General features: G+C 30.1%; 2 protein-coding genes across 2 annotated transcripts in view; both read left to right on the plus strand.

Moving 5' to 3' along the window:
* Positions 1-15,215, plus strand: part of LOC105192912 (alkyldihydroxyacetonephosphate synthase) — an 86,245-nt gene that overhangs the window by 51,450 nt on the left and 19,580 nt on the right. The window lies entirely within an intron of this gene.
* Positions 468-13,460, plus strand: LOC105204342 (dehydrodolichyl diphosphate synthase complex subunit DHDDS). The gene is made up of 6 exons (XM_039452869.1): positions 468-2,365; positions 9,717-9,864; positions 9,935-10,096; positions 12,460-12,608; positions 12,758-12,942; positions 13,059-13,460. The coding sequence occupies exons 1-6, from the start codon at positions 2,260-2,262 to the stop codon at positions 13,194-13,196; spliced, it is 888 nt and encodes a 295-aa protein (XP_039308803.1). The 5' UTR covers positions 468-2,259; the 3' UTR covers positions 13,197-13,460.

Raw genomic sequence — 15,215 nt, forward strand, 5'->3', positions numbered from 1 at the left:
AAATCTGAGGCGGTGCCTTTCCTTGTTAGTATTCATTTACATATTATTGCGTTAATTATTGCTACTGGTATTTATAAATTATAACCGCCTCAGATTTAAATGAGCTTTTAAGGGGTAACACCACTGTAGAATTTTTGAAAAATCAATTTTTTTATTGCTTTATAAACTGCTTTGAACCTTCTAGAATGAGTTAAAAAAAGTGTTACGTCTGTTACAAAATTTCTTTTTTGAAATTCGCACACTTTCTTAAGCGTATCGGACTGTTTCAAGAAGAATACCTACGGCACATCGATACCTGCTCGAAGATTAGGCGGGCAGCTCAGTTTTAAGGGGCCTGCAAGCGGTGTGAGGGGCTTGAGGGGAGACAGTAATATTCTTTTTAACTATTTTCACAAATGCGGAATAGCATCTGGAATAGCTTTTCTGTTATTCGTTTAAATAAGAATGCAACTAGTAATTTTGTGTCAATATAATATAATAATTAAATTAAATATGAAAAAATTTCGGAAAATCTGTTTAATAAAAAACGTCTACATGATCCAATTTTCAACTATATGTTATCTGGATAAGAGAAGACAATAGTGACGTTAATTATTTTTGTTAATTATATATTTGCAAAACTACATCTAATAGAAACGAAATTTTCGAGTGGTTGAAAAGGATTTGAAATACTTATTAATATCAACCATCGGCATTGACGTCGAATAGATGTGCACTCATGTAGTCGGCGCCCTTGGATGAAAATAAAAGTAAATTTTAATCAGTCAACTGACCACGGTCAACCTGTTATATAACACGGACCCAAGGACACGCAGACTTCCATTGATAACGTGCTCTGCCGGAATCCTGCTGACACGAAAAGATCTATTTCATGGAAGTGATTATCGTGCTTGCCCCCGAGAAATTAGGGTCCGGTTGTTCCAAGGTCGCCCCATGTCCGACGATTGTAGCCCTATTGCTTCTCTAACTCAGAATTCGCAACGATCTGCGCATTTTGGGCCGATTCCTTAAGCGACGTCCACTTTTACCCCCGCTTCCGCTCGCCGCCTGATGGTCGAGCTCGCGATCACGCGAGCGGCGCTCTGCCTCAGGAGCATCCGTTAAAAATACGCTAGTAGCGTACCTTTCGAGAAAAATTTTTTTTTTAACTTAATTTTTATAATAACAATAATGTACGGTAATTAGAATTTAGACAATAGCTTTCTACATCACCCTTATGCAGTACATATTTTATTTTCTTTGATTTTTTAGTGGACTAGGCCTACTTGGGAAACCACATAAAAAAAACGCATCAATAATAGTACCTCATGTGTGATGTGGAAAGCTATGTACGGTAATTAGAATTTAGACAATAGCTTTCCACATTACCCTTGAGGTACTTTAGTAGAAGGGCATATATTCAACATACTTCTGAGATGGAAACGCCCCTGAGGCCACAGCGCTCGGGGCGCGATCGGCAGCTCGGTACGCGGGGTAGTGTGAGGTGTGAGACTCGCCGATCTAGACGTGACCGGCATATTCACCGGCAAAACCCAACTTTTCTTTGCGTCTGGTCTTGAGACGGATCACGAGATCGAACTAAACATGCACCGCGAAGCCTAACCTACCCTAACCCAACGACGATGTTTTACGTAAGCAGTAAACCTGGCTTGGCCTACGCCCTACGCGAAGTGCTCCCAATACTTTCCTGGGATTCGGCCGCCCATCAATAACCCCCATTCCCCTTCGCTAACAACTCCGACGAATAGGCGGAGTTGAATATATGCACCGAAAATCTGCGCATTTTTCGCTCCATACTTTTTGCTGTTCGTATATAAACATGCCTAAAATGTCTCCAATCACAGTAGCTATCGAGACATTCTATTCTAAGGTTGTGGCTCTTACAATGTTATAATATAAATATTACATCAATATTATAATATAATATTAAATAGATATCTCAAATTATTGAAAAATATTTACTTATAACTGTTGCATTTAAAATTTTTACATGCACTGTTATCTGTTTATCTTTACTTTTCCGTTTACATTAGTAGAAAAAATTGCTATTATATACGCGAACATTATTCGACAATATCAAAAAGTAGCTGATATTATCGTGATGACGATAATACACTGCTTACAGATGTTATTTATTTATACAGTTTTGTAATTTGCAAAAAAATTTCATATGTGCTATTGTTTTTTAATCTATATTTTTTCGTGTATTGTAATAGAAAAAATTTCTGATGTGTGCATATTTATTTTTAACAGAACATAATGACGGATCTAACAACAACGATAATACATTGTTTGGCAATGATAATATCATTTATTTATCATCAGTTTCGCAATTTGCAGAATATGGGATTTAAATACATTTTAGGTAAGTTAATTAGAACTACATAGAATCATTTTTACTGTTTATGCACATTCTCAGGATTAATTAAATTAATATTTCTTTAAAACTTACTTAAATTAAAAGTTTATAAAATTAAGCTATTTTAAAAGTTACGTTTAACAGGCCGTGTTTTGAATGATTTATTTGACAGCTACGCTGAACTGTGTTACTTTACTATCCATTTTAATGATTTAATAATACCCAAGTTTTGATGCAAAAAACTATTATTCACACATATTTGAGTAACTATAAAAAATTTTTTTGCGCACAATGATTAATTGCTGGATTAAAACAACTGATCTATTTTACGAGCACATAAGTAAGATAAACATCAGCATTTCGCGCAATAACACAATTTGTTTCATTTTTGTATGATTTCGTGTGACAATAGAATCTTTTTTTTCGCGAATATTAAAAATACTAAATGTTTTGGCCGGTACGCCAACGATGCAATTACGCGGAAAGAGATGCCTACTAATTATGCAAAACTGGACCATTCATAAAACCGGTTCTTCCCGAGCGGCGCGTTAAAGCTCACGTTACGATAGCGAAGAGTAAAAATCTCATATTTCAGTTTCTAAATTTGTATGCCATTTTTAACGTTACATAATGTTATGCTCGCTGGTACACACTGACAATTTAATTTATAGCGATACCGCGTTGGATACCAACTCGGAACTCTGTCACCTGCTGATGACCTTACATTAATATAGTAATAATTAATCGGCGAAAGATAAAGAAATACAATAGTGTTACATTCCGTTCACTCGCGAACAAATGAATCACGACAATCTGTATTTTCTTCACACATAGATATTTCACATCAAAGTTATGTCCCGATTCTCGATTTAGTACGTCTCACGTCCTTGTTTATGTCAAAGAACCAACACGTATAATTAAACCTGCAAGACCACCCAAAAGACGAAAACTATATTTGAAGGCACCGACATCATTAAGTTGTCCTAAATTATTTTAAAAAATAATTTTGAAATAATAAGTAATCTAATAAATAGTTTCCTTCTTCTCTTTATATAAAGAGCCAGTAAAATCTTTTCATCTTTTTTATAATCAAATTCAAATCCTCGAAAAGAGAGTCGTTATCAAGGTCGTTTCTAAGATTTTGTAGCTGATTCGTGACTTATTACACGTGTACATACTAGTAATAGAATCTTGAGCAATTATTTCTACAATTCTTTTTTTCATTCCGATCGTTCTTATTCGACGATTACGACCTACGTCAACTTTTGATGCCGACATCAAACAATTACTATTTAGAATTCTGCGGTCCAGTCGGTTAAAAAGTTTTGCAATCAGGATGCATACGATTTGGATAACGTACTGCATATAATCTTGCTGCACGTATACTTACACAGTGTGCTTTACCATAAATTAAATACATATCGGCGTATTTGTTGTTATTATAATGATGCATTCTTCTTTTATAAACAATAATTTTCTTTTTATAAACAATAATTTTAAACAATAATATGCTTAGTCGCAAAAGGAAATCATGATAGATGCAATTTTTTTCATTATTTTTTTTTATTTGTGTATTTGATACATTTCAACTTTCTCAGAGGTGGCACCAGACATTACAAACTTTATGAATATTTTACTGGTCGCATCATCTAAGTATTTCACATAAAAGTAACTTTTTGTGAAAAAAGAATGTACCGATATAACAACGCGAATACAATGATATGTTTAGTTTACTGTGAAGCAAATTGTATAAACGTGCGTACGGAAAGATTGAATGCGAAGCATTATCCAAATTGCATGCATTCCGATCGAAAATCTTTTGAGCATTAGATGATCTCGGAATAGTAGAGGAGAAGAAACACCCATGTTTATTTTATATGTAATTAAGTGCTGAAATATACTCTTCAAAAGTTTAGAAGTGTTCAAGAATAAAAATGACTTATAACTTAATTGTTAGCTGTTGTGCTGGTAAATTAGTGTACTGGTAAAACTACAAAAAGTTGTCAAACGAATAAGTCTATAAGCAATTGTTAGAATTCGTCACTTAATAATGAAAATAACAGGAGTAGCGGTAATATCCGCAGTAGCCTCCTTCTCTTCTAATTAATAAAACTATGTTGAAACTGATGGTGATCGTCGGATAAGAATGATCGAAACAAAAGAGAAAATTTTAGAAATGATTGAAGACAATAAATTTACATTTGTGATAAGCAATTAGATGTTAATAACAGTTTACAAAATATTGAAAAATGAACAGTTACTTCCGTTTCATCGTACATAGATACAAAGACTAAAATCTAAGAAATTATCTATACCAGGGATGGGCATGATTGACTTTTAATGATTAACGATCGATGAATAAAAATTTATTTGTTATTTAGCCTTTTGTAAATGATGAATAAACATTTAAACGTTTATTTAGTCACTCTTGAATAATGAATAAGCACTTATCTTTATTTAATACATCTTGAATAAGGAACAAAAATTTATTTTCCTATTCAATTCTCTTTGAATAACGAAATAAACGACTGAAATTATTATTATTTTTATTCTATAAATTCCATAATAAATGTAATAAATATATTATATTAAAAATTTTAAAAACTATGTTAACCGATAACATTTTTTTTTCAAATGCTCCTTTACATTCTTTAATTATCAGTAAAATAATTTTAAATTATTAAAACATATATGATCAGTTAATGCTGAGGTACTTATTTATTACGAACAAAATTATAAATTAATCTTTATTTGGTATTCAGAATTTATAGAATAAAAATAATAATAATTTTAGTTGTCTATTTTGTTATTCAAAGAAAATTGAATAAAAGAATAAAGTTTTGTTCCTTATTCAAAATGTATTGAATAAGGAATAAGTATTGAATAAAGAATAATTTAGTCAAGAATGACTAAATAACGTTTAAGATTTTGTTAGTAAGAAGACTTACTTCGGTCGCAGCTAGATCTTAGTGCTTATATTTATTTGTGTAATTTTATATACTTCTTCGAATTCAAGCAGAATGTGCGCCAAATTAATTTTCGGTCGTAACACAGCATGTCGAATAAGAATTAGTAATATCACTATTTATATTAAATTGATTAATTTAATATAATAACTGATGTTATTGATGAAATTATGTTAACCAATAACGTTTTTTTCAAATGCTCCTTTACATTTTTTAATTATTAGTACAAAATCATTTTAAATTATTAAAATATATATGTTCAGTTAATGCTAAGGTAGTTATTTGTTATGAACAAAATTAAAAATTAACTTTTATTTGTTATTCAGAATTTATAGAATAAAAATAATAATAATTTCAGTTGTTTATTTTGTTATTCAAAGAGAATTGAATAAAAAAATAAATTTTTGTTTCTTATTCAAGATGTATTGAATAAAGGTTGTATTGAATAAGTGATTATATTCATTATTTAAGAATAACTAAATAACGTTTAAATTTTTATTCGTCATTTTCAAGCAGCTAAATAATGATGAAATTTTTATTCATCATTCACAAGTGGCTGAATAACTAATAAATTTTTACTTATTATTTGTGAGATGCTGAATAACAAATAAATTTTTATCCATTATTTACAAAAGAACAAATAACGAATAAATTTTTATTCATTATTTATAAGACATTTGTTGTAGAGGCGTTTATATTAGCGGAATATTAGCGAATAGTATTCGCTCAAGAAAACACACTTAAGACACGATTATAATTATTGAAATAATTAATATTTTAAACGAATGAAATCAAAATTTTAAATAAGCAGTTGTGTAAAAAAGAAAATCGCGGGGTCTATACGCACGGGGAAATACGAGGTGTGTTCAAAAAGTATCGCGAATTTTGAATTTTCGCGGGTTACGTATATTCGAATTTCGATCTTTTTGTGGCGTTATGTTGGTACTCATGTCTCTCACTTATGCCGACAAGCTCGGCCATTTTGAATGTTCACTTAATTGTTGACAGCTGCTTTGCTTGCACGTGTTTTGGATCGTCTTCGATTTTTACCTATTCAAAAAAATGGATCAAAGAACCTGTATCAAATTTTGTGTGAAAAACGAAATTAAGTGCGCGGATGCATTCCGAATGTTGACTGTGGCATACGGAGAAACTACCTTGGACCGAAGCAACGTTTATCGGTGGTACAAAATGTTCTCAGAAGGCCGAGAAGATGTGAACGACGAAGAGCGTGCCGGACGCCCGAGCACTTCAACAACAGACGAAAAAATTAATGAAGTGGAGAAAATGGTATTGGCCAATCGTCGAATCACCGTTAGAGAAGTTGCTGAGGACCTAAACATATCGATTGGCTCGTGCCATTCGATTTTTATCAATGATTTGGGCATGAGACGGGTCGCCGCGAAATTCGTACCAAACGCCCCTGCTCACACATCGTTGCTTGTGCGCGATTTTTTGGCCAAAAACAACACACTAATGATGCCGCAGCCACCGTATTCCCCAGATCTGGCCCCCTGTGACTTTTTCTTGTTCCCTAAACTGAAGAGGCCCATGAAAGGACGACGTTACGCTACGCTTGACGAGATAAAGACGGCATCGAAGGAGGAGCTGAACAAGATAAAAAAAATGATTTTTTGAAGTGCTTCGAAGATTGGAAAAACCGTTGGCACAAGTGTATAATATCTCATGGGGATTACTTTGAAGGGGACAAAATAGATATTCATGAATAAATAAATAATTTTTGAAAAAACACAAAATTCGCGATACTTTTTGAACACACCTCGTAAACAAAAGTGAGTTATTTGGGTTCGAGACACCAACGAAATGAGCCGCTTAGATATAAATACAAAGGCGCTTGTAACGCTAAAATATAAAAAAGAAATTATATCGAATTATATTTTCCGACAATATTGAATAACAAATAAACTTTATCCATTATTTACAAGAGGCCGAATAACGAATAAATTTTTATTCATCATTCACAAGTGGCTGAAAAACGAATAAATTTTTATTCATTATTTATGAGAGGCTGAATAACGAATAAATTTTTATTCATCGTTTATATGAGGCCGAATAACGAATAAAATTTTATTTATAATTCACAAGTGGCTGAATAACAAATAAATTTTTATTCGTCATTTATAAGAGACCGAATAATAAATAAATTTTGATTCATTATTTACAACGGGTTGAATAACGAAAAAATTTTTATTCGTTATTTGCAAGAGGCTGAGTAACGAATAAATTTTTATTCATCATTTATAAGAGGTCAAATAACAAATACATTTTTATTTATTATTTACAAGAATAACCGAATAACGAATAAATTTTTATTCGTGATTTTTTTATTATTTAAATAAAAAATTATTCAATAATGCCCATCCCTGGATACAAATAAGGTGTTATAGCCTAGCCATAACACGGTGCATGGCAACAAGAATCAATTACCATGACCCGAAAGTAAAAACCATTTAGCAAGCACCTTCGCAATACGAGGCAAAATCAACATTTCCATAAATCCATCGGGCAACGACCGAAAATGTGTACGCGCGTACGCGCTAACAAAGCGGAAGTAATTGCGCCAAGCAGCGGCTTAGCGTAATCACTTCGCTATAAAAAGACCGCCCGACAATCGAGCAGCGCAGTAGCTTTTATGTATCTATACGCACTCTCGAAGCACTTTCAAAGCGCGCAATAGTTAGAGGGTTTCTAGCAATAGCTAATTCGGAACAACTTTGTATACTCTACTAGAGCCCCTAGATTCGGAACGCACCTTCATGGATAACGAAGTGTATCATGAACTGGCTGCAATAGGGGAGACCGGGGACAAAAGTTCCGATTTTAAGAAAATATCAAAAATAACTAGTAAAATAATTTGTTGTTCCTTTGACTATTGACTGATTTATCATCAAATTTATTGTATTTTAGGATTATAAGGTTAATTGTAGTATATTATCATTGATTTTTGTACAAAGTTATTTATAAGTGTCAGAGTCAGAGAGGAACGTTTTACCCCTTCATGGGGTTAGTTGTTACCAAAAGCACTGGGGTAATTTGTTACCAAAAGATATAAAGTCATTTAAAGAAAAAAAGAAAACATCTTTTAATAAATCAAAACACGTGAATTACATTTATAATTAATATTTAATGAGGTAACGAGACAATCAGGTACATTAAAGCCAAACAACTGATATTTATATTTAATTATAATTATGTTAATAATCATAGAGTTTATAATAATTATAAACCACATTTAAAACTATATTTTATCTCATTTTTTTGTGACAAACATTTGTATTTATGAGATCAGTACTTTGAAATGATCTTTACGATCCTTCTAAATAATAAATTTAAAAATCTAATCTAAATAATAATAAAATAAAATAATGATCAGCTTTTTAGGAAAACAATATTAAGATAATCTTTGTAATCTTTTTACGTACCTAATTTAAATAATGATAAAATAAAAATGTAATCAACCTTTTAGAAGAACAATAAAAAGTTAAATATTAAAAACTTAAAAAAGAAAGCAGAAATAAGAACATTTTATTAAAATAAAAAATTTTTTACCTATGAAAATATGGCGCTACTGGATAAGAAAAGCAAGGAAAAGAATTGGCAGAACGAATGCAATAAATGTAACACTTGTAAAATATGCGTTTTAAAAACAATTAGAAGTAAGTTACAGATTAAGTTTCTTTAACATTTAAGTAACATTGTAAGTTATTATAATTTTCTAAGTTACTATTATACTTTACAACATTTGATTATTAGATAGATATTTAAATATCTAAGAGCGTCAAGTTTTGTAGTTTAAAAATTTTTTATTTTAATAAAATTTTCTCATTTCTGCTTCCACTTTAATTCTTTGACACTAAATGTTGTATATTCCATTAAAACTTTTTCTGTCTTTTGTTATATGTCCGCATCCTATAACAAAATGAGAATCGATATAGACAACTGCACATATGCGACAGGGCAAATTTTTCCAAGGTAACAGCGTACCCCAAATTACGGTAACAACTAGCCCCATTCGACACATGTAACATCTTGATACAATTTTTTGCCTACATATTAAAATAGACGAATAAACACTAGTGTATCATATTTCTGAATGTCTATCCATCTACATAAACACAATAAATAATACTATTGTGTGAACTACCTTAAATAAGCAAAATAGACCAAAAAATTACGATGGACAAATATTTACTTACTTGATTTACGAGCATGTCTTTGCACAGACCGCGGCGTAAATTAAGTTAAACGCTACTTGCAATATTAAGATAGTTGCCGCACTTGCGTGATCGGTCGTTGTTTCGTGACGTACTTAGAACATATCGCTATTTTTTTTATGTTGAAATTATAATCACCGTAACATTGTACCCCAGGAACATCTTACCTCGGCCTCTCCTACTTGGTTTTGAACATCATAAAGACCGGAAAGGTTCCCAGGCACGTAGCGTTCATCATGGATGGTAACAGATGTCGCTACGCGACGAAACGAAACATGACAAAAAAGGAGGGACACTCAAAGGGGTATGTATCTTTGAGAAAAGAGTTTGCAAATGCTAATCTGTATATGTGTTACATATTTTATTTGTGACAGGTTTGATAAAATGATTGAAACGTTGAATTGGTGCATGGACCTTGGTATTAAAGAAATCACAGTTTATGCGTTCAGCATAGGCAACTTTAATCGTAGCCAAGAGGAACTTGATGGCCTCATGGACCTCAGTAGGGAGAAATTTAACAACCTCTTAAAAAATATGTATGTATTTTAAATCAAGCGTTACAATGCGGCACAATTTTAAATCTTCCCAAGCAGGAAAGAAATAGTTAAAAAATGTTTTTTAAATGTTTATTTTCTTTTTATATTCTTTTTCTCAACTCATTTTGGAAAAAAAAATATTTATTTAACATTTATTTAACATTTTTTTTTACTGAAGAATTATTTTAAAAATTGTTATCTCAAAAATACGTTTTTAAAACGTTTATTTAATATCATGTAAACATTTATTTTTCTTGAATTAGTTATTTCAGAAAATGATTTCAATTAACATTTTTTAAACGTTTATTTAACGTTTGGTTAATATTTAGTTTTCATTAATTATTCGTTTAACGAAATAGTTTCAGTTAACATTTTTTAAATCTTTATTTAACATTATGCAAACATTTATTCCTCATTAATTTTTCATTATACAAAATAATTTCAGTAAACATTTGCGTAACGTTTATTTAATATTTTTTCAATTTACTTTGTTTTTTTATATGTACTAGCAAAACAAGCGCGCGTTACACAACTTTCGATATTATATATAAGCTTCAAATTATAAATTTACTATTAACCCTGGATATACATAACGTGAAAATGCGATCTCTGCGATAACAGTAGCTCACGATCAGTGTGTAGCGCGGGAGAACCAAAATCAGCATTACGAAAAAGCGTTAACAATAAACTTTGAGAAAGATACAATTATCGATTTATAATATCGAATAACATGCACTTTTTCAGATAGAGAAAGATAGGAGAAATATTTTTCAAGTTTTTATTTTTTATGAATTATTCATTTCAAAAAATAATTTTATTTAACATTTTTTAATGTTTATTTAACATTATATAAATTTGCTTTTAATTATTCACTTGAGAAAATGATTTCAGTAAATATTCATATAACATGTACTCAATATTTCTTTAATACTTTTTTAATGTTTATTTTTTATGAAGTACACCCACGGTAATTGATTCTGTCCTTCAGAATATTTTTTAAACTGAGAAGTCACCATTTTTCTACATACTCGCAGTTCATGATTAATATAACGACTAGAACTTATTGATCGTTACGTTAATCATGAAATGTAAGTATGTAGAAAGATAGCGACTTCTCTGTTTGGAAATTTTCCACATGGACAGAATCAAAGTCCTTGGGTGTACACAAGACTTAACGTCGTTATCGTTTTCGTTATTTTTTTACGGTAACGAGCGTCATCTTTTTATGTCTGTAACGGTAACGGTAACGTCGTTACATTTTTACAGTAACGGAATTCATCCGTTACTTTTTCATTACTTAGTTCCTTATTATTTATTCAATAGATCGCGCGCTGATCGCGCATTAGAGTATTGATTGGATACAAATATTTTTATCCAAATCAAATGGAAGAATAAATTTTCAAAATCATAATAATGCGCAATGTACATACAATTAGAAAATGGTTTTAAATATTCACTTACTCATTAAATTAGTTTAAAATTGATTTGTATTGATCAATTTTTTTATATTGATCAATAATGTTTGATTAATCATCATTCATAATCAATCATAATCATTCAAATGTGATGATTATGAATCGTAATTGTAATAAATTTTAGTGAAAGAATCAGTTTTTGAGTGTACATAGAATGTCTTTTTATCACAATAAATAGGTTTTTTGTCATTGTTCTACATTAAAAGACTCCATACGATTTGAGTAAGAAAAAAACATTGGTTAAATTTTTTATTTTTAATATTTTACAGTTTTCTGACGAAAATTCAATTAATTGATAATATTTTTTTTTTACATAAATTGTATGGAATTTTTTCCAAATTTTGTATTTACTATGGTATAAAAACTTAAAATTTCTTTCGTTATGAATACCCACACACACACACACACACACACACACATATATTGTTGAAAAAATTTTGATTTATTTCTGAGATGTAAAATGTGACGAAGTTTAAATCTAAAAACAATGTTTAATCTAAATGTCTATAAAAATTGTGCAGTATAAAAATAGTAAAAAGTAAATAAGATATTAATATAAGGAATTTGAAAAATTATTAGACAAGTTAAATAAATATAAAAAAAACTATGTTCTATACAATTGTATATAAGTTTAGAGAATTTAAAGTTTTAACATTTACTACTACATGCAATATTAATTATTAAATAAAGTAATTTTAAAATCTAATAACTTGATACTTTAGCATTAGAAAAAAATGACAAAAAAATAACAAATCGTTATTTTCAAAGTAACGGTAACGGTAACGAGTTACTTTTATAAAATCACTGACGAATAACGTTAACTAGTTACTTTTTACAAAATGTAACGCGTTATTTTTATAAAATAACGTGCCTAACCCTGATTTTTAGAGACATATTGATGGATGCTGGAGTGTGCTTTCGTGCGTTTGGAAATTTGTCCTTGATCCCAGAAGATATAAACCAATTAATCGCTCAAACTGTAATTGCCACTAAGGATAATAATAAAGCATTTTTAAATTTTGCTGTCGCTTATACGTGTAAGTATATGATCATCGTAAATCATATTTATATATGCACTCACTTTTATATTTTGTACTAAATGCAAATAAAAATTTACATTTTTTTCCAATGTTACGTAAATACGTAATTTAGAAATATATATTTTTATATTTTTTTATGTTTGCAGCAAGGGATGAACTTACTCATGCAATTACAGATATTGCAACGGCTGTAAAACATAATGAAATCTTACCAGAAGATATTACCGAAGAGTTAATATCTGACTATTTGTACACTTACCAATCCTCAAATCCAGAGTTATTGATACGTACGTCTGGAGAATATCGACTTAGCGACTTTTTAATGTGGCAGGTAAGAGAACGTACTTTATTCTTGTGACTTAAATATATATTTCTTCTCATAACTTATCAAAACAGATCTGCATTTAAATTTTACTAATTTTAATAATTTTATTAATTTTTTTTTAGCTTTCCAATGCTTGCCTCTACTTTACTGATACCTTATGGCCTGAATTTAACTTATGGAGCTTGCTCGGTGCAGTCTTTTATTATCAAAAATGTTATTATATGTATTATGTATTTAGGAAAAACTCCCTTTTCTCGTAAAACAGCATTTTATAGTATTCCAACTTTAGACAGAGTATATGCGAGTAACATCCGCAAACCGACCTGTTCGAACGCATTTTGTCCAGTTTTTTTATGTAAAATAGTCACAAAAATTTCCACTTACATACTATATGGATCGCATTTGCCCTAACAAAACTTTGCTGCCGTGACGTTCGAATTCTAGTTGATCAAAAAAGTTGGTCAAACATATCAATCGAAAGAGGAGATTTCAAACTTTTTTTAAGTCTTGCTCCGAACCTCCTATCTCATTCCGTCTTCAAATAGCAAGCGTTCAAAGCTTCATGTGGGGTCAGATCCACTTACGTGTTTAAGAGTTAAATTAAGATTACATTAACTTAAGTTAAATTTAAAAGTTAATTTTAAATAATATTATTACATTAAATTAGATTACTCTATTTTATAATAGTAAAACAATTGCAATCATCCAAAATAAATTAAACATTTTGTTTTTAAATTGAGTTTAATGGCATTTTTATATGAAATAACAAAGAAATATTATTATTTAAATAAGATTACTTTTTCCTTTCACAATTTCTTTTTCTTACATAATCTTTTTACGTAAATACTTTTAACGTGGAAAATGATGTTTATGATTTAAGATTCATATGTATTTTAAAAATAACTATTTGAAGTTAAAAATTTGTTTATTCAAAATTAATTAAGTTAAAAAGTAAAACATTTATCTTTCTAACTGCACAACGTTTAACTTTTTGACTAGTTACTACTCAACCATGCATATACTGCTACATAAATAATTTATTATAAATTAATTTATTATATTGAAATAGCATATAAAAATGATAAGCCGTGTTTTAGATGATTTATTTGACAGCTACGCTGAACTGTGTTGCTTTCCATAGTGATTTTACTATCCATTTTAATGATTTTATAGTATCCAAGTTTTGATGCAAAAAATTATGATTTACACATATTTGAGCAACTATAAAAAATTGTTTTGCGCACGATGATTAATTGGTGGATTAAAACAACTGATTTATTATACAAGCACATAAGTAAGATAAACATCAGCGTTTCGTGCAGTAACACAATTTGTTTCATTTTTGTATGATTTCGTGTAACAATAGAATCTTTTTTTTCGCGAATATTAAAAATACTAAATATTTTGCCGTCAACGATGCAATTACGCGGAAAAAGATGCAAATACTAATTACTAATTATGCAAAACGGGACCATTCATAAAACCGGTTCCTCCCGAGCGGCGCGTTAAAGCCCACGTTACGAAGAGTAAAAGTCTTATAAAAAGCGATAGTGTTTCATGCGGACTACGGAGCGTTACATGATTTTGGCTTCTAAATTTGTATGCCATTTTAAACGTCACATAACGTTATGCTCGCCGGTACCAGAGAGAAACCTGAGAGAGGCCATGCCGTCGATTTTCGTGTGACGCTTTCTCTAGGTCGTATACCTTTTTTCCCGTAGCTGCTACGGACAAACACCAATCGAGCGGGAAAAAAGGTGGATCCAGGGTGTATTCCGAAAGTTCTATCAAAAATATCCCTTTTAATAATAAAGTTGGTAACGCTGTAACTAACTACGCTGTGTTCCGTAATAAATTGAGTTTGTGATTTTGTTGCTTGCAGAGACTATCGGAGAAGTTAGTTTAATTTCTTGTAATTTAATTATTTATAAAATAATTTTAATGACTTTTTATTTATTAAAATAATTCTAATCATGTATTATTAAAATAATAATTACTAACAATTATTTTTATTTCAAAATAGGAATTAAGCAGAAGATGGATTTCCAAAAATTCCGTGAAGCTAAAAATTGCAAATTTTGATTAATTTAAAATTATTAATTGTAAGTAAATTAGATTATATCCGTTTGTGTGCACTAATAGTGTATGATAAAATTTATTCTGTTTAAATAGTTGGAGAACCTACACTAGCTTTATAGCTAGCATGCTTATAAATGTTAGACTTTTATTAAATATTATCATAATATAATTTCATACTTATTTCATACAAAATTAAATAA

The sequence above is a fragment of the Solenopsis invicta genome, chromosome 8, assembly GCF_016802725.1.
Source record: "Solenopsis invicta isolate M01_SB chromosome 8, UNIL_Sinv_3.0, whole genome shotgun sequence".
In the NCBI taxonomy this organism is placed as follows: Eukaryota; Metazoa; Arthropoda; class Insecta; order Hymenoptera; family Formicidae; genus Solenopsis; species Solenopsis invicta.